General features: G+C 42.2%; 1 protein-coding gene across 2 annotated transcripts in view; it reads right to left on the bottom strand.

Annotated features, from left to right (window-relative positions):
- Positions 1-23,697, bottom strand: part of BNIP2 (BCL2 interacting protein 2) — a 62,477-nt gene that overhangs the window by 7,166 nt on the left and 31,614 nt on the right. For both annotated transcript variants that reach the window (XM_069765819.1, XM_069765817.1), the window contains exons 4-7: positions 23,035-23,220; positions 13,353-13,529; positions 3,020-3,122; positions 2,526-2,657 (exon numbers count right to left, since the gene is read on the bottom strand). In XM_069765819.1, the coding sequence (XP_069621920.1) occupies positions 2,526-2,657; positions 3,020-3,122; positions 13,353-13,529; positions 23,035-23,220 (598 nt within the window). The remainder of the gene's footprint in view (positions 1-2,525; positions 2,658-3,019; positions 3,123-13,352; positions 13,530-23,034; positions 23,221-23,697) is intronic.

Below are 23,697 nucleotides of genomic sequence, written 5' to 3'. Positions count from 1 at the left end.
GCCGTAAAAATAAAACAAACATTTTTTCCCACAAAAATTATTTTTTAGCCCCCAGTTTTGCATTTTCCCGAGGGTAACGGGAGAAATTGGACCCCAAAATTTGTTGTCCAATTTGTCCTGAGTGCGCTGATACCCCATATGTTGGGGGGAACCACTGTTTAGGCGCATGGGAGGAATCGGAAGGGAAGGAGCTCCATTTGGAATGCAGACTTAGATGGAATGGTCTGCAGGTGTCACATTGCATTTGCAGAGCCCCTAATGTACCTAAACAGTAGAAACCCCCCCACAAGGGACACAATTTTGGAAACTAGACCCCCCTAAGGAACTCATCTAGATGTGTTGTCAGAGCTTTGAACCCCCAAGTGTTTCACTACAGTTTGTAACGCAGAGCCGTAAAAATAAAAAATCTTTTTTTTCCCCACAAAAATTATTTTTTAGCCCCCAGTTTTGTATTTTCCCAAGGGTAACAGGAGAAATTGGACCCCAACAGTTGTTGTCCTATTTGACCTGAGTACGCTGATACCCCATATGTTGGGGTAAACCCCTGTTTGGGCACACGGGAGAGGTCGGAATGGAAGAAGCACTGTTTTACTTTTTCAACGCAGAATTGGCTGGAATTGAGATCGGACGCCATGTCGCGTTTGGAGAGCCCCTGATGTGCCTAAACAGTGGAAACCCCCCAATTATAACTGAAACCCTAATCCAAACACACCCCTAACCCTAATTCCAACGGTAACCCTAACCACACCTCTAACCCTGACACACCCCTAACCCTAATCCCAACCCTATTCCCAACTGTAAATGTAATCTAAACCCTAACTTTAGCTCCAACCCAAACTGTAGCCCTAGCCCTAACCATAGCCCTAACCCTAGCCCTAACCCCAACCCTAGCCCCAACCCTAGCCCTAATGGGAAAATGGAAATAAATACATTTTTTTAATTTTTCCCTAACTAAGGGGGTGATGAAGGGGGGTTTGGTTTACTTTTATAGTGGGTTTTTTATATCAGATTTTTATGATTGGCAGCCGTCACACACTGAAAGACGCTTTTTATTGCAAAAAATATTTTTTGCATTACCACATTTTGAGAGCTATAATTTTTCCATATTTTGGTCCACAGAGTCATGTGAGGTCTTGTTTTTTGCGGGACGAGTTGACGTTTTTATTGGTAACATTTTCGGGCACGTGACATTTTTTGATCGCTTTTTATTCTGATTTTTGTGAGGCAGAATGACCAAAAACCAGCTATTCATGAATTTCTTTTGGGGGAGGCATTTATACCGTTCCGCGTTTGGTAAAATTGATAAAGCAGTTTTATTCTTCGGGTTAGTACGATTACAGCGACACCTCATTTATATCATTTTTTTATGTTTTGGCGCTTTTATACAATAAAAACTATTTTATAGAAAAAATAATTCTTTTTGCATCGCTTTATTCTCAGGACTATAACTTTTTTATTTTTTTGCTCATGATGCTGTATGGCGGCTCGTTTTTTGCGGGACAAGATGACGCTTTCAGCGGTACCATGGTTATTTACATCTGTCTTTTTGATCGCGTGTTATTCCACTTTTTGTTCGGCGGTATGATAATAAAGCGTTTTTTGCCTCTTTTTTTTTTTTTTCTTACGGTGTTTACTGAAGGGGTTAACTAGTGGGCCAGTTTTATAGGTCGGGCCGTTACGGACGCGGCGATACTAAATATATGTACTTTTATTGTTTTTTTTTTATTTAAAGAAATGTATTTATGGGAATTATATATATATTTTTTTCATTATTTAGGAATATTTTTTTTTTTTTTTTTTTTTTTTTTTTTTTTACACATTTGGAAAAATTTTTTTTAACTTTTTTACTTTGTCCCGGGGGGGGGGACATCACAGATCGGTGATCTGACAGTGTGCACAGCACTCTGTCAGATCACTGATCTCACTTAGAGCAGTACAGCCTTCACCGTGCCTGCTCTGAGCAGGCTCTGTGAAGCCACCTCCCTCCCTGCAGGATCCGGATCCGCGGCCATCTTGGATCCGGGCCTGGAGCAGGCAGGGAGGGAGGTAAGACCCTTGCAGCAACGCGATCACATCGCGTTGCTGCGGGGGGCTCAGGGAAGCCCGCAGGGAGCCCCCTCCCTGCGCGATGCTTCCCTGCACCGCCGGCACATCGCGATCATCTTTGATCGCGGTGTGCCAGGGGTTAATGTGACGCGGGCGGTCCGTGACCGCTCCTGGCACATCGTGCCGGATGTCAGCTGCGATAGGCAGCTGACACCCGGCCGCGATCGGCCGCGCTCCCCCCGTGAGCGCCGCCGATCGCGCTGGATGTACTATCCCGTCCGTGGTCATAGGGGCCCACCCCACCTCGACGGGATAGTACGTCCGATGTCAGAAAGGGGTTAAACACAAGGTGTAGCAAGGAAAACATTTGAAGCAGAGAGGAGTGCGAAAAACAACTAGAAAACACTTATGTATTGAACAGCCAAAATTCTCAAAAAAATAATTAAATAAAGGAGGAAATAATTGTAAATCAGTCTTACCGCCTATCGATTTGCTGATAGCATCTCCGCAGCCAGCCAAGACTTGGCATTTTTCTTCTGGTTGTGGCTCCATTTAAATAAACAATCATGTAGTTCTCTGCAACTAGCATTTCCAAAGTGCCAATGACGTACCTGCCAAAACAGTGTGCACAGGTCTTACAATGCTGGAAATTATTAGACAGAAGCCAGAATGTATCACTGCTGTACGTCTGAGAAGTGAAGGTGGATAACAGATAACATCCTAGTATTCCTGGTTCTGGTGTCCTGGGACCCTGACAATGCAGCAGAACCTCTGTGGAATCACAGATTATAACGAGATCTATGCACGTACTCTATACGTACAAGTGTCAGAAGACACACTCCGCCATGTGAGCCTTTACCTTAATGTTGTGTTCCTACAATGCACAAACTGCAGTGCGAGCATGGCCAGGTAGCGGTGCAGGGAGAAATCATTCATACACCCCATCCACGTTACCCCACACAGCAACACTTACTTGAAGAGATTGTCCATTAGATATCGATAGTTCGGTTGACTGCTGTCTGGCATAAAACATACAGCAAATACAATAATGGCGTTCAAGCCATCACCATAGTAACCTAAAAATACAATGGAACAGGTTGGACAAAAATTTCCCACAAAAATGCAAAGTATATACAGTGGGGAAAAAAGCATTTAATCATTCATCAATTGTGCAAGTTCTCCCACTTATAAAGATGAGGGAGGCCTGTAATTGACATCATAGGTAGACCACAACTATGAGAGTCAAAATGAGAAAACAAATCCAGAAAATCACCTTGTCTGTTTTGGCAAGATTTATTTTGCAAATTATGGTGGAAAATAAGTATTTGGTCACCTAGAAACATGCAAGATTTCTGGCTCTCACAGACCTGTAACTTCTTCTTTAAGGCTGCTTTCACACATCAGGCTAAATCCGGCAAATTTGCAAAAAAATGGAAAAGAAAGAAAGAAAAGAAAGCAAAGAAAGCAAAGAAAGAAAAGAAAAAAAAGAAAGAAAAGAAAAGCAAGAAAAGCAAGAAAAGAAAGAAAAGTTTTTTGTGCCCGACAAAAATGCATAAAGGGACGCATCCCGCACAAAACAAATGAAACGCATGTCCTTCAGGCACAATCCAGCGCTAATACAACTCTATGGGGAAAAAACGGATCCGGCGTAAGAAGAAAAACGGATCGTTTTTTTCAAAAACTGCCGGATTGTGCCTGAAACAAAAACCTGATGTGTGAAAGCAGCCTAAAGGCCCCGTCACACATAGCGACGCTGCAGCGATACCGACAACGATCCGGATCGCTGCAGCGTCGCTGTTTGGTCGCTGGAGAGCTGTCACACAGACAGCTCTCCAGCGACCAACGATCCCGAGGTCCCCGGTAACCAGGGTAAACATCGGGTAACTAAGCGCAGGGCCGCGCTTAGTAACCCGATGTTTACCCTGGTTACCATCCTAAAAAGTAAAAAAACAAACGCTACATACTTACCTACAGCCGTCTGTCCTCGGCGCTCTGCTTCTCTGGTCTGGCTGTGAGCGCCGGGCAGCCAGAAAGCAGAGCGGTGACGTCACCGCTCTGCATTCCGGCTGACCGACGCTCACAGCCAGAGCAGGAGGAGTGCAGAGCACAGCGCTGGAGGACAGACGGCTGTAGGTAAGTATGTAGTGTTTGTTTTTTTACTTTTAGGATGGTAACCAGGGTAAACATCGGGTTACTAAGCGCGGCCCTGCGCTTAGTAACCCGATGTTTACCCTGGTTACCAGCGAAGACATCGCTGAATCGGTGTCACACACGCCGATTCAGCGATGTCTACGGGGAGTCCAGCGACGAAATAAAGTTCTGGACTTTCTTCCCCGACCAGCGATCTCCCAGCAGGGGCCTGATCGCTGCTGCCTGTCACACTGGACGATATCGCTAGCGAGGACGCTGCAACGTCACGGATCGCTAGCGATATCGTCTAGTGTGACAGTACCTTAAGAGTCTCCTCTGTTCTCCACTCATTACCAGTAGTAATGGCAGCTGTTTGAACTTGTTAGCAGTATAAAAGACACCTGTCCACAACCTCAAATGGTCACACTCCAAACTCCACTATGGTGAAGACCAAAGAGCTGTTGAAGGACACCAGAAACAAAATTGTAACCCTGCACCAGGCTGGGAAGACTGAATCTGCAATAGGCAAGCAGCTTGGTGTGATGAAATCAACTGTGGGAACAATAATAAGAAAATTGAAGACCTACAAGACCACTGAATCTCCCTCGATCTGGGGCTCCACGCAAGATCTCACCCCGCGGGGTCAAAATGATCACAAGAACGGTGAGCAAAAATCCCAGAAACACACGGGGGGACCTAGTGAATGGCCTGCATAGAGCGGAGACCATCGTAACAAAGGCTACCATCAGTAACACACTACGCTGCCAGGGACTCAGATCCTGCAGTGCCAGACGTGTCCCCCTGCTTAAGCCAGTACATGTCCGGGCTCATCTGAAGTTTGCTAGAGAGCATTTGGATTATCTAGCAGAGTATTGGGAGAATGTCATATGGTCTGATGAAACCAAAGTAGAATTGTTTGGTAGAAACAAAACTCGTCGTGTTTGGAAGAGACAGTATGCCGAGTTGCATCCAAAGAACACCATTCCTACTGTGAAGCATGGGGCTGGCAAAATCATGCTTTGGGGCAGTTTCTCTGCAAAGGGACCAGGACGACTGATCCGTGTACATGAAAGAATGAATGGGGCCGTGTATCATGAGATTTTGAGTGCAAACCTGCTTCCATCATCAAGGGCATTGAAGATGAAACGTGGATGGGTCTTTCAGCATGATAACGATCCTGGCCAGTCTCCAGATCTCAACACCATAGAAAACCTTTGGAGGGAGATGAAAGTCCGTGTTGCCCAGCAACAGGCCCAAAACATCAATGCTATAGAGGAGATCTGCATGAAAGAATGGGCCAACATACCACCAACAGTGTGTGCCAACCTTGTAAAGACTTAGATTTGGATTTGTTTTCTCATTTTGACTCTCATAGTTGTGGTCTACCTATGATATCAATTACAGGCCTCTCTCATCTTTTTAAGTGAGAGAACTTGTACAATTGGTGGCTGACTAAATACTTTTCTCCCCACTGTAACTGGTTTATATTTTTCGAATATTTTATAAGTAGAAAGTAACATTTCTGAACATAGTCACCTGGCACATTGTTAAAATGCCAGACGGTAATTCATTCCAGTAAAGCAGTGTTCCCCAACTCTGGTCCTCAAGAGCCACCAACAGGTCATGTTTTCAGGATTTCCTTAGTATTGCTCAGCCGATAATTGCATCACCTGGACAGGCAAGCATTCAATCACCTGTGCAATACTAAGGAAATCCTGAAAACATGACCTGTTGGTGGCTCTTTAGGACCGGAGTTGGGGAGCACTGCAGTAAAGAGAGACCGCTTATGTATGAGAGCCCGTCTCATCTCCCCTTCGTAAGATCACTGGAGCTTACATCTAGGATGGACAAAAACCGATCATCTGCATGTTTTTCTGACACAAATAATAATAGATGCAATCTATGGCATACGTGTCGAAAAGTTAACTTGCGGACTGACATGTCTGAACCTCATCAACCAAAGCCAAGTCTGAACCACAGATCATGAGAGTTATCGGTAATATGTCATTTTTATTTACAAATATGTCATCCAAGATGAAGACTTTTTAACAGACCAACCAAGAAAGACAATATCAGTAGTAATAACTAATATTCAAACCCGCCAGTCTATACGAACATCCCAAGATATGAATGCTGCAAGTCCACCAGGTGAATTCGCTTTTGTGTTTTTTTGTTTGTTTTTTTATATTTAAAACAATTGCTGCTGTCAGTTTTTACTTTCGGACAACTCCTTTAAAAGTCCACCTTGCTGTCCTATAAATCTGTCAGCAGAAAACAGGTGCCCGTAGGTTGTGAATGGTCTGTCAGCAGAACACTTGTATAAAACCTGTATCTTTGTGGGATTACATGAAAGCAGATAATCTCTTAACTGTAGGATGCAGATAATATGCAGTTTAGTGGCGGCTCTGGATGCGCTGTACAAATATTTTTCTGATCACTCATGACAGCACCTGAGAGAGTGGTACACGCTCCTTTCACTGGACAGGAAAACCAAGAGCACAAAATAAAAGGCAGCTCCCTCTTCCTCCTTCAATGTGGTTTCTTGTCCTTTGGATATAGGAGCCTGGAGCAGCGGAGAATCATAGAACACCACAGCGTGTCCGATAGCATCCTCTAATAAGAATGGCAGTGAGTACAGGGGCCCTGTTGGAAGCTGAAATGCTAACATCAGTTTGGGAGATTCAACATTTAAATCCCTTAAAGACCAGGGGCAATTCCGTTTTTGCATCTTCATTTTTTGCTTCCCTTCTTCCCAGAGCCATAACTTTGCTATATTTTCGTGAATATATCCTTGCTTGTTTTTTGCGAGACGAGTTATACTTTTGAACACCTCCATTGCTTTTACCATATCATGTACTGGAAAATGGGGGGGGGGGGGGAGGAATCTAAGTGCGGTGCAATTCTACATTTTTTTTACCATGTTCACTAAATGCTAAAACTGACCTGCCATTATGGTTCGCCAGGTCATTACGAGATCTTAGACACCAAACACGTATAGGTTCTTTTCTATTTAAGTGTTAAAAAAAAAATCCAAAAAGTTGGTTTAAAAAAAAAAAAAAAATAGTGCCATTTTTCGATACCTGTATCGTCTCTGCTTTTCTGGATCTGGGGCTGGGTGCAAGGCTTATTTTTTGCGTGCTGAGCTGTCGTTTTTATTGACACCATTTTGAGATAAATACGATGTTTTGATCGCCTGTTATTATTGCAATGTTACAGCGACCAAAAAAAACGTAATTCTGGCATTTGATTTTTTTTCTCGCTAAGCCGTTTACTGATAGATTGGGCGAGTCTGAATGTGGCAATACGAAATGTGTATTTTTTATTTTTTCTAAATTGTTTTATTTTGAATGGGGCAAAAGTGGGTTGATTTGAACTTTTATATTTTATTTTTTAATATTTAAAAAAAAAAATGTTAACACTTTTTACTAGCATCAATAGTCTCCATTGGAGACTAGAATTTGCGGTCATCTGATTCCTTGTGCTACATACAGCAGGATTTCAGCCCTTCTATGTGTAGCTAAAATGTTCATCTGCTATAAGTGCCGGCCACCAGTGGCGTTCATAGCAGTTCTGCAATGACAAACACAGGGGTTTCCTGCAGATGCCAAATTGTCATGCCAACCCATCGGCGACCTGCGGTCATGTAACACAGGTGGCATTAAGACGCGCATCTGGTTTGGGCGAGTTAAATGCTGTTGTCAGAGATTGACAGATGCATTTAACTAGTTAACAGCTGCGGGTGAATCGCAACTCCACTCGCAGCTGTTAGGGGCACATGTCAGCTGATTAGACCAGCTGACGTGCTGGAAAAGGTGAGGGCTCATCGCTGGAGCCTGCACCAAAGAGAGAGAGGTGACCTATGATGGCCACGGAATATCACAGGTCATTAAGGGGTTAATGCTTCAGTACCTACCTATGTTTGACTTGGGACTACTGAAACACAAGGTCCCATGGTTTTGTGATTCTAGCATGTCTTACAGCCTGGTGTTTCTTATTTAGGTTCTGTGGCTTAGTTAAAGCGCCTGTCTTGTTAACAGATCCAGTGTTCGAAACTCAGTAGTATCTCGCCTTGTGTTTTGTATGTTGGACCGGCTGCCTCATGTCTTATGTGTTGGGCTGGCCACCTCGGGTATGGCCTCATGATTCATGTTTGCCATCCCACCTGTCTGGTCTTATGACTCATGTTTTGCCTGCCTGAAAGTTTTCTGGCCACTTTGTAGTTGTTGAAAAAACCTGCCAGCTCAGGTCTACGGTTTTCTTCGGCTGCCTCTGTCTTACAGCTTGACTTGATCGGGCCATCAGTTCATAAAATACAATCCTGAGGATGGCTGCTGAGACCAATAGATTTCCAGTCAATATCGCATACTTGAATAACATATACAACTGGTCCGCATTTAATATTTGATCCCAGTTTGTCCTCTTGGTAGGAGGTGTAAATTGTTGCGCTAATCAGAATGAAACTATTTTAAATCTAGTGTGGACGGGTTGACGTATCTAAGCCAAATTTCTACGTCCCGAGTTATTCTTCTAGTTGGAGTTGGTCATGGCTGTGATAAGCCAAATGACATTATTGTAAGTCCAGTTAATCTTCAGGGTCTGGAGTTAGAATTTGGAATGGTGGGCATTTAAGTTCCAGGTTATACTTTTAGTGGGATTTGCAGCTTGGGCATGGCTAAGCTAAAGAAAACCAGTGTAAATCCAGTTCATCCTTCCAGTCTGATGTCCTAACATGGACTAGTAATAGCAAAATACTTGGCACTCAGAGGTTTTTTTGCAGAAGAAAGTTGAAAGCTGCTAAAATGTAAAAGACCATTCCGGTCTGTGGGCTTAGCAAATAAAATCAATGGCAAGAGTGCCCCCCCCCTCTCTTTATAGATTAAAGTGTCCAGGAAATTGATTCGATTTGTATCATGCTGTATCGAAAATTTTAGTTCAGGCCAAATATTGTTAATATGACTATCAAAAAGTAGAAGTGATTCAATAGGTTCATCCCAAATGCAAAAAATATCATCTATATATCTCCACCAGATTTTACAGTGATCAATGAATAGAGGAGGAGTATAGACAAAATCTTTTTCAAAAGCTGCCATGTAGGCAATAGTATAAGGGGGCACTACGTTTGAGCCCATTGTTGTGCCCTGTTGCTGGATGTAGAAGGTGACTTGGAACATGAAATAATTCTCTTTAAAGTGCCAGGTCTAAAAGATCAGCACAAAAATATCAGATTTTACCATCAACCCCGGCTTCACTAAGGAGTCTGTCCGTTGCCATCAATCCTTTCTCATGGGTTATGGACGTATATAAGCGGTTTACATCCCAAGTGATCAGGAAGGATGTGGGGAATAAAGGGCCCAGGGATCTAATGACTCTGATGAATTCATTGGTGTCTAGTAGGAAAGACTGGGTAGATTTGAACAATGGTGTAAGGATTTTTTCCAACACTATGGCCAATGGTGATAAAATAGAGTCAGTCAAAGACACAATCGGCCGTCCTGGTGGTTTCAGCAGTCTTTTGTGTATCTTAGGTAAGATGTAAAATATTGGGATGATGGGGTCTGTTTTAATGAGGAAATCCCGCATTTTACTATCGATGGTACTTGCCGGAAGATGAAAATCTACAACTGGTTTAATTTTTTGGGCTATCTGACTTAGGGGATTATACGATATTATTTTATAGAACGAAATGTCATTGAGCTGTCTGAACACCTCCTCTAAATAGTCAGATTTATCCATAATCACAGTGGCCCCACCCTTATCCACTGGTTTTATTATCAGTGTTTTGTCAGAAGATAACTGATCAAGAGAATCTCTGACTGTGTAAGATTAGTTTGATAATGAAACTTCCCCCGATTCACCTCTCGATTGAACAAATTAATGTCCCTTTCAACTAGGGAAACGAATGTTTCCACTGGTGGATTGTCCCTTGGTGGCATATAGGAGCTGGAAGTTAGTAGCCCCAGTCCCCGGAGTTCAATTAGAGGGCTGATGCCCCGACGTGATGAATCCAGCGCAGGTGGCTGTTCTTAAAAGTGAACTCGTAATCTGAGGTTACGATAGAACCTCTGTAGGTCCATGCTGAGTTCAAAAGAGTTAAATTTATACATAGGGCAAAAAGACAAGCCCTTTTGAAGCAAAGATAATTGGTATGTGTCCAGATTCTTGGAGGAAATATTGATCACCAGTGGGAGGTCCTTACCTGTGATGAGACACGCATTTGGAGCTCAGAATAGGGATGGATGCATTAAAATCCAAAGGGATATAGTGTTGGAATATGTGTGCGGTGAAGGGACTACTAGGGGGGGGTTATCGGCACTCTTTATAAAGATTTACTGCATATATACCTTTTGGGATTTCCGATAAATGCGAGAGGATCTGGGCCCATTGGAAAATGAAATTTGGGAGTCGGTGCTGGAGTGGGTTCCACGACTGTCACTGAGCGAGCCGTATAGGCTGTCACAGCTCTATATAGTGCACAGGGTCTACAAATCTCCGGAAGTATTATATAAAGCAGGTCAGCGTGCTGACTCTGATTGTCCAAGGTGTAAGTCTGCAAATGCTGATATATTTCATATGATGTGGACGTGTCCGAGATTGGCTGCTTTTTGGTTGGTGGTTTTGAGTCGCATGGAAGGAGCGTATAGATGCAAGGTGCCAAGGGATCCGTTGGTATGTTTGCTGGGATATGTGGATTAGATTGGAGTGGATAACACCCTGAAGATAGCAATTGCCAGATTGTTGTATACGGCCCGAAAGGTAATAGCGCGAAATCGGATTAAGGTTGAACCACCTACAAGAAGAGAATTCCTCCAATATGTGAAGCAGGGTCTGACATTGGAAAAAGGGATCTATAAGAAAAGAGGGAAAATAGAAATGTTTGATAAACTGTGGTCTTTGTGGCTAAAAATGGGATGAGGTAGATACGTGGGATGGGAGAGTCTAGGGCCTGACTTGGTAAGGACAGAATAAGAGGTCTGCAGGCTTACATGGGATGATATTCATTCAGTATTATTGATGGTGGCGATATTGAAAGAGGTGGGCTGTCTTCTTGGGCGGGAGCGGGAAAAGTTGGGAATGATGGGGATTGGTTAGGGGGGAAAGTTTGCATTGAAAACAAGAATATAATATGTAAATTGTGCTGATATTCTTAATAAAAATTTACTTGAGTAAAAAAAAAAAAAATAAAAAAAAAATTGGGCAACTTCTGCTTGACTTCTTGGATAGCAGATTGAAGGAGGAACTGGGAGTTGCCTCTTTATTTTGTTCTCTTGGCTTCCTGCCCAGTGATAGGGGCAGATCCCACTTTCTCAGGTACGGTCATGGGTTTCAGCAAAATTAATTTAGCGGTAAGTAAATATAATGTTTAAGGGTAGTTTCCCATGTCAGACCCTCACGCTCTGAGCATGTAATGCTATGCTCAGACCGGCAGCAGCTCTCATGACCTGAACACAACAACCTCATATGAGTTTGTGATTTCAGGTCAGGACACCCACAGCTGGTCTGAACATCACAACATACTCTGAATCAGTCAGTGGATGTGTGAAAACTGCCTTACATGTGCTTAGTAAGTATAAATTAGACACTTGCATTTGAGTGTATATTCAATACATGAAGAAGAAAAAAAATCCGCCCCCTAGTTTTCTAACAAAATTAGATTTATGCAAATCTCAGTATTGGAAATCTTCTAATTGCTGACAACATGGGAGAGAGAAGAAATAGATTTGCTGACCATAAGTGCTTACACTCTAAAAATAGAGAGAAAAATAGAGAGAAAACTCCACTGATCACAAGATCTTACACTCTGCAAGAGAATCCAACTAATCATAAGAGCTTACACTCTGCAAGAGGGAGAGCAACAACCCCACTGATCATAAATAGAGAGAGAACTCAAGAACCCCACTGATCAGAGAGAATGCACAAAAAGAGAAAACGCCGGTTCTGTTCAAAGCGACAATACGTTTGTGGAAGCACAGGGATTGAGTGCAGCTGATTAGCTTCCAGGACGACAGGTGCAATACCCCAGACAAGCAGAGTCTTAAGAAATCCTGGTAAAAAATGAATGGCAGGCACTCTGTGTCCAGTAAAACTCTTCCTTTACCTGAAGAATCTGGATCCGTTGAAGTGTAGTCTGTGCGCCAAACAGCCGTCATCCCCATGGTGACCCACTCCCCCTGCATCCAGGTTTTAAAACATCTTCAAATAATGAAGTGTTACTGGGCACCGAGTGCCATCCAACCATCTTTTTAACAGGATTTCATAAGACAGAACCCCACAGAGAGAGTGTGAGAGAACTCCGCTGACCATTCATTAGAGAGGGACTTATCTAATGACTCTGGAGATGGAAAATGACTGCTGCACAAACTGTGCTCCACTGGAAACCGCTGATCTATAATGGCCTCGGTACTGGCCACCAATGTAAAAAGATATCTGTAAGGTGTCATAGCTGCAGGGCATCATGGGGAGGCCTGCGCAACAACTTAAAACTACATTAGCCTGGTCTCTAATGTCTCAGCAGTGTATGAAATGGTGCTGGACAAGTTTTTTTCTATTGTGAGCTGAATCTCAAAATGTTCAAATTTGGGGAGGATTTGCTATTTTTAGGAAATCTGACTCAAATTTGATCCTCTGCAGATTGATCAGCTCATCTCTGACAGGTCTGCCTTGAGGGAAAGTAGTAGTATCTATTCTCTGGACCCCCCTTGGAATGTATGCGCTGTGGCCTCTTTGCAGGTCAAGAGGAAATATAAATAACCCACAGCTATTTGTAGACTCCTATCTACAGAGCTAGAGTTGCTCTTATGTTGGTGTAGTGACTAAAAGGATTGATCTGCACATTCAGGTCACGCTTATAGTGCTGCGAGGAAGACTACTAGATGTTCTCTCTCATTTCACCAACCAAGCCCCACTGAAGTCCATGAAGAGCCCAAAGGCAAAACTCAGAGATGGAAACTGTTCAAGTCTCGTTATGTCTGGAGATAGATAGCGCTTGGTCTGTTTTATGTACCGATGCATAGAGGTGGTTATTGTACACATCCTCCATCTCTCCATGTAATAGATCTCTACAAATATGTACTATTAACATTGTCTTCATAGCAGTGAACATCGGGTATTGATTTTGAAACATTGGACTCCATTACACAGAGTGCCAGGTGCCACACTCAGACCATTGTCCAGATTACCTCCATGGCTAATGACTTTCTTGTAAGGCTCGATGGCTGACATGTCCACTCTATGATCCTGCTCTCCAATCCTGAACATACGCCAGCGTCTGCTCTCCTCCTTCTCCTCAGCAGCACTGTACTCTGGGATTGACCCTTTCGGAAGCACTTCAGCGGATTTCGGTTTTGGAAGGTCATCTGTTAAAACAGAACAAAATGAAGGTGCGCACTTCCAGAGATATCATCCGCTAGGGTCATTAACCACTTTCCTGTGGGTCTCTGGGAACAATGCTCTGTGAGAATTCTTCTTTTCAGGTAACCAAGAACATGGTTCTTTGTGCTGAAGTGGGACATTACCGACAATCTGTAATACACTTCATACACAGTACGCCATTTATAGGGAACAGTGCATTGATTTTGGAAGACAACACTGGGCGGCCTATCATGACTATGAATTTACGTCACCAGCAGACCTCATGGTGCCACTGGATGGAGCGGACGCCCCTGTTAACAGTTTAGTATCTATATAATACAAAGAGAGAACGACAATACAAGTAAGCCATTTAACGCACATTCAAAAATATTACCTTGATCATAAAGCAATCTCTGATATAAAACCCTTTTACTTCATGCCTTATTTTCTGTTATCCAATAGTAGGACTTCACTGATTTTTTCTGAAATATTTTTTCTCCTAATAACACATTCACAGTGTTGTCTCCCAAATTCAAGACATGGTATTGCTGGATGATTTGGACACGTTCTCATAGTTTCCAGAGTCCTTTCGCAGAGAGTGATTACTTGCACACACGAGGGCTACCAACTGCTTATCGCACAAGACATACTAACGGTGCTGTGTAAGCAGGCAAGCAAACGATCAAATATGAATTAACACGTGGACATGCGCCAGATCACAGCTAGGTATATACACGGACAAAGCATCCCATTACGGGGTACACAGTATTTTGGTTGATTATGTGATTAATTGTAGGTTTTCATGATTTCTGCAAACCAAGAAGCCTGCTCCCTTACCACAAAGCAAGGAAGAAACGACCTACTGTTAGATGCCTCTTTCGAAGGCTTAGCTGTTAAAGTATACTATCCTCCACGGCAATGGAAACAGCAGCATAGAAAATAAAACAACAAATAGAAAGGAACCCCTTTACAGTGTCTTTAAATGAAGGGCACACCTTGGGCTGGTTAATGGCTTCATGAGCACACAGGCATGGCTTGCCGGAGAGGAGCCATGAAAGCATTAAACAGCTCGGTACATGAGTATTATAACAAGCAATCGACAAGCCACCCAGTATGTGATACAGTTGTGCTCGACACCATAAGCCTCCCTGAATATTAGGCAAGTCATGAAAAACTTCTCCCGAAATAAAGGGTTTAGTGACACTGCTTGGAGATCTAGATTTATTCTTTTAGGGTCTTGCACAAGCTTGGCATGGGAAAAAGAAACAGAACCGAAAGCAATACAGACACGATTAACCCCTTGCCTCCGCAGACGGTTTTCGTATTTACGTTTGCATTTCTTACTTTCCTTCAAGAGCCATAACTTTTTTTCTCCCATCAACCTAGCTGTATGAGGGCTTGTTTTTATTTTGCAGGACGAGCTGTAGTTTTTAATAACTCTGACCAATTTTATCATACAAAGTACTGAAAAATGTGAAAAAAAATCCAAGTGGGATGAAATTGTGAAAAAACAAATGCAATCCTGACATGGTTTTCTAAATTTTGGAATTACTGTGTTCTGTTTAAAAAAAAAAGAAACAGGATTCTCCGAGTCAGTTCAATTAGGATTATGGCAATATCAGATTAGCATAGATTTTTTCATTTTACATTAAGTAGTGTACAAAAAAATAAAAATGTGACATTTGTCTTGTCCTTTAGCATCATCTGTATTGTTATTTTTCTGTCAACGGAGCAGTGTGAGGGCTTGCTTTTTGTATGGCGATTATTTTCTGGGTTACATACAATGCATTTTATTTAGGTAGGCGAGGTGACAAAAAAACACCTCAATTCTGGCATTTAGATGTTTTTTTCTGTTCATGGTGTTTGTTTCATCAGATAATTTGATAGACTGGACTATAATGGATATAGTGATGACAAATAGGTTTGTTTTTTTCTGTCATTTCTTTATTTTTAATGACAATGGGTATAATGCAAATTACAGTGGGTACGGAAAGTATTCAGACCCCTTTAAATTTTTCACTGTTTCATTGCAGCCATTTGGTAAATTCAAAAAAGTTATTTTATTTTCTCATTAATGTACACTCTGCACCCCATCTTGACTGAAAAAACAAATGTAGAAATGTTTGCAAATTTAATAAGTATTCAGACCCTTTGCTTAGACACTCCTATTTAGGTCACATGCTGTCCATTTCCTTGTGATCCTCCTTGAGATGGTTCTACTCCTTCATTGGAGGCCAGCTGTGTTTGATTAAACTGATAGGACTTGATTTGGAAAGGCACAAACCTGTCTATATAAAACCTCACATCTCATAGTGCATGTCAGACCAAATGAGAATCATGAGGTCAAAGAGCTCAGAGACAGAATTGTGGCAAGACACAGATCTGGCCAAGGTTACAATAGAATTTCTACAGTACTCAAGGTTTCTAAAAGCACAGTGGCCTCCATAATCCTCATATGGAAGAAGTTTGGGACCACCAGAAGTCTCCATAGACCTGGCGTCCAGCCAAACGGAGCAATCGTGGGAGAAAAGCCTTTGTGAGAGAGGTAAAGAAGAACCCCAAGATCACTGTGGCTGAGCTCAAGTGATGCAGTAGGGAGATGAGAGAAAGTTCCACAAAGTCAACTATCACTGCAGCCCTCCACCAGTCGGGCCTTTATGGCAGAGTGGCTTGACGGAAACCTCTCCTCAGTGCAAGACATATGAAAGCAGGCATAGAGTTTGATAAAAAATAAAAAAAAAACATGGATGACTCCCACACTATGAGAAATAAGATTCTCTGGTCTGATAAGATGAAGATAAACCTTTTTTGGTGATAATTCTAAGCAATATGTGTTGAGAAAACCAGGCACTGCTCATCACCTGCCCGATACAATCCCAACAGTGAAACATGGTGGTGGCAGCAGCATCATGCTATGGGGGTGTTTTTTTAGCTGCAGGGACAGGACGACTGGCTGTCATTGAAGGAAACATGAATGCGGCCAAGTACAGATATATCCTAGATGAAAACCTCTTCCAGGGTGCTCTGGACCTCAGGCTTGGCCGAAGGTTCACCTTCCAACAAGACAATGACCCTAAGCACACAGCTAAAATAACAAAGGAGTGGCTTCAGAACAACTCTGACTATTCCTGACTGGCCCAGCTAGAGCCCTGACCTAAACCGAATTGAGCATCTCTGGAGAGACCTGAAAATGGCTGTCCTCCACCGTTCACCATCCAACCTGATGGAACTGGAGAGGATCTGCAAGGAGGAATGGCAAAGGATAATATTCTACTAGTTTCTGTTCTTAGCCCCCTAACTAGATTTTAACCTGTCAGAGGACCTGAACCTGCAATACCACAGTAGTGCAGTACATGTTGTAAATCTCAGTCCAGAGGTTACCTCAGGTCAGGCTGTGAGGGAGCGCAGGCTCGGTGATGTCACCGCTAGTTACTGAGCCTGCGCCCTCTCCGTCTCATTCATTCCTCAGTTGCTTACAGCCAGGAGTGGTCACATTAGCAGTGCTCCCGGCTGTCAGCTTTATCTCCCCCAGATATGTTGTGGGACACTCGTTATATTGGACTGCGACAGATCAGGGAGTATGCTTTGCTTTTTTCATTTTAATTTTTATTACAGAAGATTGATGGCTTCGCTTTGGAATGGCAGAACAATAAAAAGATGGTCAGAACTGTGTGGCGTTTTATTTCATTAAAAGACTTTTTTCTGCATGTGTGTTTATTTAACCCTTTAACTGCTATAGGATTAGTAATGGATAGGTGTCTTACTGACACCTCTCCATTACTAAGCCGGCTTAGTGTCACCTTACAAAAAGAAGGTGACATTAACCCCTCATTACCCCGCTTGCCACCACTACAGGGCAAGTGGGAAGAGCCTGGCAAAGCGTCAGAATTGGCGCATCTAATAGATGCACCTTTTCTGGGCAGCTGCTATTTTTAGGCTGGGGGGGCCTATATCAATGGGCCCTTACCAGCCTGAGAATTATCAGCCCCCACCTGTGAGCTTTAGCAAAGCTGTTTGTCAAAAATGGAGGGGACCCCACGCTGTTTTTTTAATTTATTTAAATAATTTAAAAAAAAAAAAAAAAAGCTTCAGGACCCCTCTATTCTTGATAACTTGCCTTGCTCAAGCTGACAGCTGGTTGGTTATCAAAATTAGGGGGGAACCCATGCCGTTTTTTTATTATTTATTTATAGCGCAGGAGCGGCAGATGAAAACTCCCATCCGCTGCTCCTGCTCTCACTGTAATTAGTGGCTGTAGGTGCCAGATGATGGGATAAGTAGTCCCATCAGCTGACACCAGTGACAGGAGGTGAAGTTTACACCTCCGATCATAGCTGAGCGCTCCCCACTGTCTTCTGACAGCGTGGGAAGCGCGGCTCTCTCACCGGCAGGGATGATTTCCCCGCCGATCAGAAGCGGTGTTTGCCGCGCTGTCATGCATATGACAGCGTGTCAAACACTGTAATGTTGGGCCCCCCATTCAAGTGAATGGGGATCGTGTCCGCTCTGCTGGATAACAGGCTGTATGGACGCATCATGCAGCCTGCCATCTACATGTAGCAGAGCTGAGTGTGAGGTCTTGACTTTTCTGCAGCAAATACACTGCAAGAAAAGTCAACCTGCGTATTTGCAGCATTTTTTCACCATCCATTCAGGTCAATGGGTGGAAAATGCTGGAAAAACGCTGAAAGAAGTGACATGCCCTATGTCCAAAAAAACGCTGCAAAGCATAAAATACTGATCACACAAAAACCCAATGTGTGTGCATAAAATTTCTGAAATCTCATAGGCTTTGCTAGTACTGTAAAAAGCAGCTGAAAATTAGCATAACTAAACGCAGCAAAAACACCTTGTGTGAACTTACCCTTAGACAGATGACAGCTATGTAAGCAGCCGACATCGGCTGCATGTGGAGGGAGCTCGGATTCTGACCGCAGTGCTGACATACTTGTAGGTCATTTTGCGCTGAGGGGTAAATGGCATGAGCAGATCAGTTTGAAACAAAAGACCTTATTAGACTAATCTGTAACTAACTACAAACTAGACTCCCCTCCCAATCTGGTTAGGGTACGGCCAGATGGAGAGGCCTAATACTGCTGTTTGATTTTGCAAAGGAAAAGCTGAAATTCGCGGTGTGGTTTTGCAAATGAATCAGTAGTTCCTCAGTAAGATCAAGTGACTGAAGGTTAATTGATTGGCACCAATTCATAATGACCAGTAATTTTCCCTGGCAGAGAAGGCATGCGCTTCTTAATGAATCAGGAGTGCCTAACCAGTGTTGTGTGTCTCCATGTGCCACGTCAGAATTCTTACTCTAGTCTCTAACTAATTGGGGTAAGATTTCTTGGGTAAGGAATGCCACAGCTTGTCATGCGTTAGATGAGCTGTGGTATCACACCCCTGCTGCGCTCCCTCCCATCTCCTCTGTATTTTAGCAGAGCTGGGATAAACTTGTGCGAAAACACCAAAAGTCACAAAAAAGTTTTACGCAACTCCAAGATACTTAGAAATGTAGTAACTTTTCAAAAGCAATTTATGCCAAAATTCAGGTGAAGTTGTTTTGACGAATTGGTGCCTATAGATCTGTTTACAGTGCACATTTGCTGACTTCAGAAGCACACTGAACGTTCTTAGGAATGCTCCTTTCACGATAATTGCGCAGTCTGAACAAGCTGCCCATCACCCAATGAATGAGCAAAACACTCGAGTGAAATGATATTGCACAAAAGATCATCATTCTTGGCAGCGCATCATCCCGTGTAAACAGGACTCACTCTGTCGAACAATGGCAGCTGATGTGCACCGAACAATCTATTACAGATCATCCAGAGCACATCAGAAATGGAGTCGGCGTGTGTAAAATAAGCTATTGAATAACTGCCAAGCATGTTGATAGTCAGGGGACACAACACTGCTAGTTGTGTAATATGTGCAGGCCTTTGCACCCTAGCTTCAATATCTCAAAATGTTATTATGAAGCTTGCTACTCGTGGAACTGTCAAGAACTTTCTTGGATGTGGAAGAGAAAGTTTGATGGTGGAACCCAATATTTGTTTGAAATGAGGCAAAGAAACCATGTACAACATTCAAAGAACTTCAAGTTGATCTGGAGTGATGGTTTCAAACTGTATTCTACGCAACTCACTGAGCAACATCCGCCTGTATGTGCGAATGGATGCCAGACTGAACTCTGCCTAGACACAAAGAAAAACTACAGTACTTTTGGGAAAATATTCTATGGACAGATACAGTAACACTAACCTAAAGATTGCTATGTTTACAGACAAAGAAATAAAGCCTATAAGAAAAGTGCACACTGCATATAGTGAAACATGGTGGAGGATCCATAATGTTGTGAGGCTGCCTTATTGCATCTGGAACCGGAGGCCTTGAATGTGTAACAGGAATAATGAAATCAGAGGATCATCATAGCATTTTATTGACCTGTGCAACCAAGTAGCAGAAATTAGGTTGGAGTGGAACAAAGTGGGCCCTACAAAAGAATAATGACATAAAAGCACAAAATGATTAAAAAATAAAAAAAATGGACTGTTTTATCCTGGACATCTTAGAGAGCTGAAATCTACTATTTGGAAAATAAATTCTGCAAACATTTAGGGCCTTGAGAAATGCAGTGGAAAAGATACCCGCAGAAATGAGCAAGGGGCTTACAGAGGCAGGCATTGTTGCCAAAGCTTGTGCAACTAAGTGTTAGTGAAGGATGCCTTAAATCCCATCCATGCCCTGTATTAAGCGTTTTTATTTTGATTTTTGAAGTGACTGCATGTATGATGACAGGACAATGTTTAACCCCTTAATGACCGCCAATACGTCTTTTAACTGACCTGAGATATAAGAGAATAGCCTCCCCATACAGATGACAATCCAGCATCTGTCGGTTGTACACTATAGCTGACAACTTGCTGTACCAGCCACGATCAGTATTTGCACCATCTAAATCTGTTTAACCCCTTAGATGCTGCTGTCAATAGTGACTACATCATTATAAATGGTTAACAGAGTGTGGGGGCTTCTTCTTTGTCACAATTGGTGCCCTCAGATCATGATTGTGTGGTCCTGATGTTTGCCATGGCAATTCATGACCAAATAGTGGCCTTAGAGTCTGACGGCTGTAGTAATCTGTTTAGAAGGTAGCAACATTTAGGTGGTAAAAATACACATTTTCATTTCTGTCATACCACTTTGCATTAATTCCTGTAAAGCACCTGAAGGGTTAATAAACTACCTGACAACTGTTTTCAATATGTTTAGGGGTGCTGTTTTTAAAATGGTATCACGTTTGTGGGTTTCCCAATATATGGGACCCCTAAAGTCACTTCAAACATGGATAAGTCCCTAAAAAAAACAAATTTTGTAAATTTCTTTGAAAAAATGAAAAATTGCTGCTACATTTTTAAACCTCCTAAAATGCTAACAAAATAAAAGAACATTTTACAAATGGTGCTGATGTAAAGCAGACATGTGGGAAATGTTATTTATTAATGGTTTGCTGTTGTATGACTATCTGGATTAAAGGGATAATCATTCAAATTTAGAAAATTGCTAATTTTTTAACATTTTTCTCAAATTTTTGATATTTTTTATAAATAAACACAAAAAATGTTGAACAAAATTTACCATTATCATAAAGTATAATGTGTCACGAAAAAACAATCTCAAAATCACTGGGATTTGTAGAAGCGTTGCAGAGTTATTACCACATAAAGTGACCCTGGTCAGATTTCAAAAATTTGGCTCGGTCACTAAGGGGTTAAAATAATCTAATACACAGCGTGTAAATAACCAATTATTTCTGAACATATTGGCCTAAAATTATGAATAATCAAGAGTGCCAGTAATGTCAAGCACAACTGTATAGTACACGTATTCTGATGAATGAACAAAAAATAGCCAGAATGCAATATCATCAATCACCATTGACCATTAATGTGAACTATGGAACCACCAGGCTGTACCACCTTAATGTCTACAGCCAATCAGAAGCTGCAGCAGCCAAATGGGACGTAACGAGACCACAGTGACATTTTCTGCAAGACCAGAACAATATGGTGTTCGCCTGCTGACAACTTCCCCGAGAGGGGAATATTTATAGATTTGTTGTGGAAAGCGATCCCCAGCAATGTGTGAACATACCCTTACAGAAAAGCAGAGTGTTTCAACACATCTCATTCTGAAGCGGATAGATTAGGTTTGGCCAAAAAACATTATTTGGGCACCACAGATGAATAGGTGATAGAACAGATGCAGGTTACGCTCTCCATGGCCTATCTAGTAGCCTGAAAAGTACCTACTTTTATCTTCAGAAGTCATTAATTCCTTCCTGTGCAGAATCCTCCCAAACTTAATAAGTCTGTAGGTTTTTAAGGGTATGTTCACACAATGTCTTAGATGCCAGCATACCCAGATAGTTATTGAAGAGACTTCTTTCACATCTTTTTTTCATACATAAGATAGTGAAGCCACCTAAATAATTGTCAGATTACTTCTTTTAAAGCCTGAAGTGGTTAAAAGAAGAGAGACTAGATGAAACATATGTACAGCAATTCATTTTGACATTGCTGTGCTTATGTTCATTATTTTGGCATTTTATTAGCGTTTTTTTCTGGTAGGTTCCAGGAAGAATCTGCCAGGAAAGAAACAATGTGTGAACCTACCCTAAGGGTATGTGTCCACGTTCAGGATTGCATCAGGATTTGGTCAGGATTTTATGTCAGTATTTGTAAGCCAAAACCAGGAGTGGAACAATTAGAGGAAAAGTATAATAGAAACATATGCACCACTTCTGTACTTATCAGCCACTCCTGGTTTTGGCTTACAAATACTGACATAAAATCCTGACCAAATCCTGATGCAATCCTGAACGTGGACACATACCCTAAGAGTTTGGAAACATCCTTATTTTATAAAAAGTGTCTGCTGTGGACAGGAGGTAAGAGGGGGGAGGGGTGTGCAGGTGAAGTTTCTTTCCTCAGTGTGTCTGGGACTGCATGAGGAGGGGCGCAGCAGCTGGAGCGGACGGGCTCAGAGCACACAATACAGCTCTTGCATCTCACCAAGAAGAGCCCATCCCTTCAGCAAGCATGGAAAGAAAAAAAAAAGTCCATTAGCGAAAACCAGCAGAGTGCATGAAAAATACCAAAATCATTTCTTGTGGTTAGATGTAGACACAGACAAACAAAACCATGACATTTGGCTTTACAGGTTATAACTGTTGCATCTGGGGAAAAAAAACAAAAAAAAACACTTCTCTACAAGCAAGCTGCCTTTAGAGGATTAGCACTAATCCAGCTCTATGTATTCAAGGTCCCCATAAGCCATGTAGCTCATGAGTTAAGCGCCTCTGGCATCTAAAAGTCATTATATACTGCATGTCCGCTACAGGAATGGCTTATCTCAGACACGGGGAATACTATTGACCAGGTCACTACGAGCGCTAAAATAATTGCATGTAAACCATACTAAATACACAGCATGAAATAAATCCATTACCTTCCCATTCAAATTCATTGCTGTTTTCAGAAGGTGTATCTAGATCATCTAAATCCAAATCTCCACTTTCATCCAAGTCTTCAGATAAGATGGAGCCTTCGCTACGATCCAGAGTTAAGCTTAGGTTGGGAGCCATGAGTTTCTTCTTTGCTTTTCTACTGCCATTTATTTCCTCTGGACTCGGTACTAATAAGAAGAAAATGCCCACAGTGATATAAGCATAAGTGTCAGGTACAAGTTCTGAAAACTCTCATCGTATACATAAATGTGTGCATCACAACGTGGAGAGCATGAGTAATAAAGGTGAGATGGGAGCGCTTCTCGCAGAGAATAAAAGCATGAAAAACTATTGGCATGCAGTGGTCTTGACATTGCCTTAAGAGAAGATGGCTTATGAAATATCATTTCAGTAAATGGTAAATTACATTCTTATAATATATAAAAATGGGTCAACCCAACAGTTGATAAAAAGTAAAAAAATATATAAATTAAAAAAAATAAAATGAAGTACTCACCTTTTTGCCCTGGCAATCCAGTGAAGTCAGTGGACACAGCAGCCAATACCATACTGTACTTGCACCATTGCTTAGCCCTGAGGCATGACGACAGTAGGGCACATGAGTGGTCACTTGTAGATAAAGGCCGGGAGGACCCCAGGAGTTT

The sequence above is a fragment of the Ranitomeya imitator genome, chromosome 4 (assembly GCF_032444005.1).
Source record: "Ranitomeya imitator isolate aRanImi1 chromosome 4, aRanImi1.pri, whole genome shotgun sequence".
In the NCBI taxonomy this organism is placed as follows: domain Eukaryota; kingdom Metazoa; phylum Chordata; class Amphibia; order Anura; family Dendrobatidae; genus Ranitomeya; species Ranitomeya imitator.
This window is presented reverse-complemented; position numbering and strand designations above follow the sequence as displayed.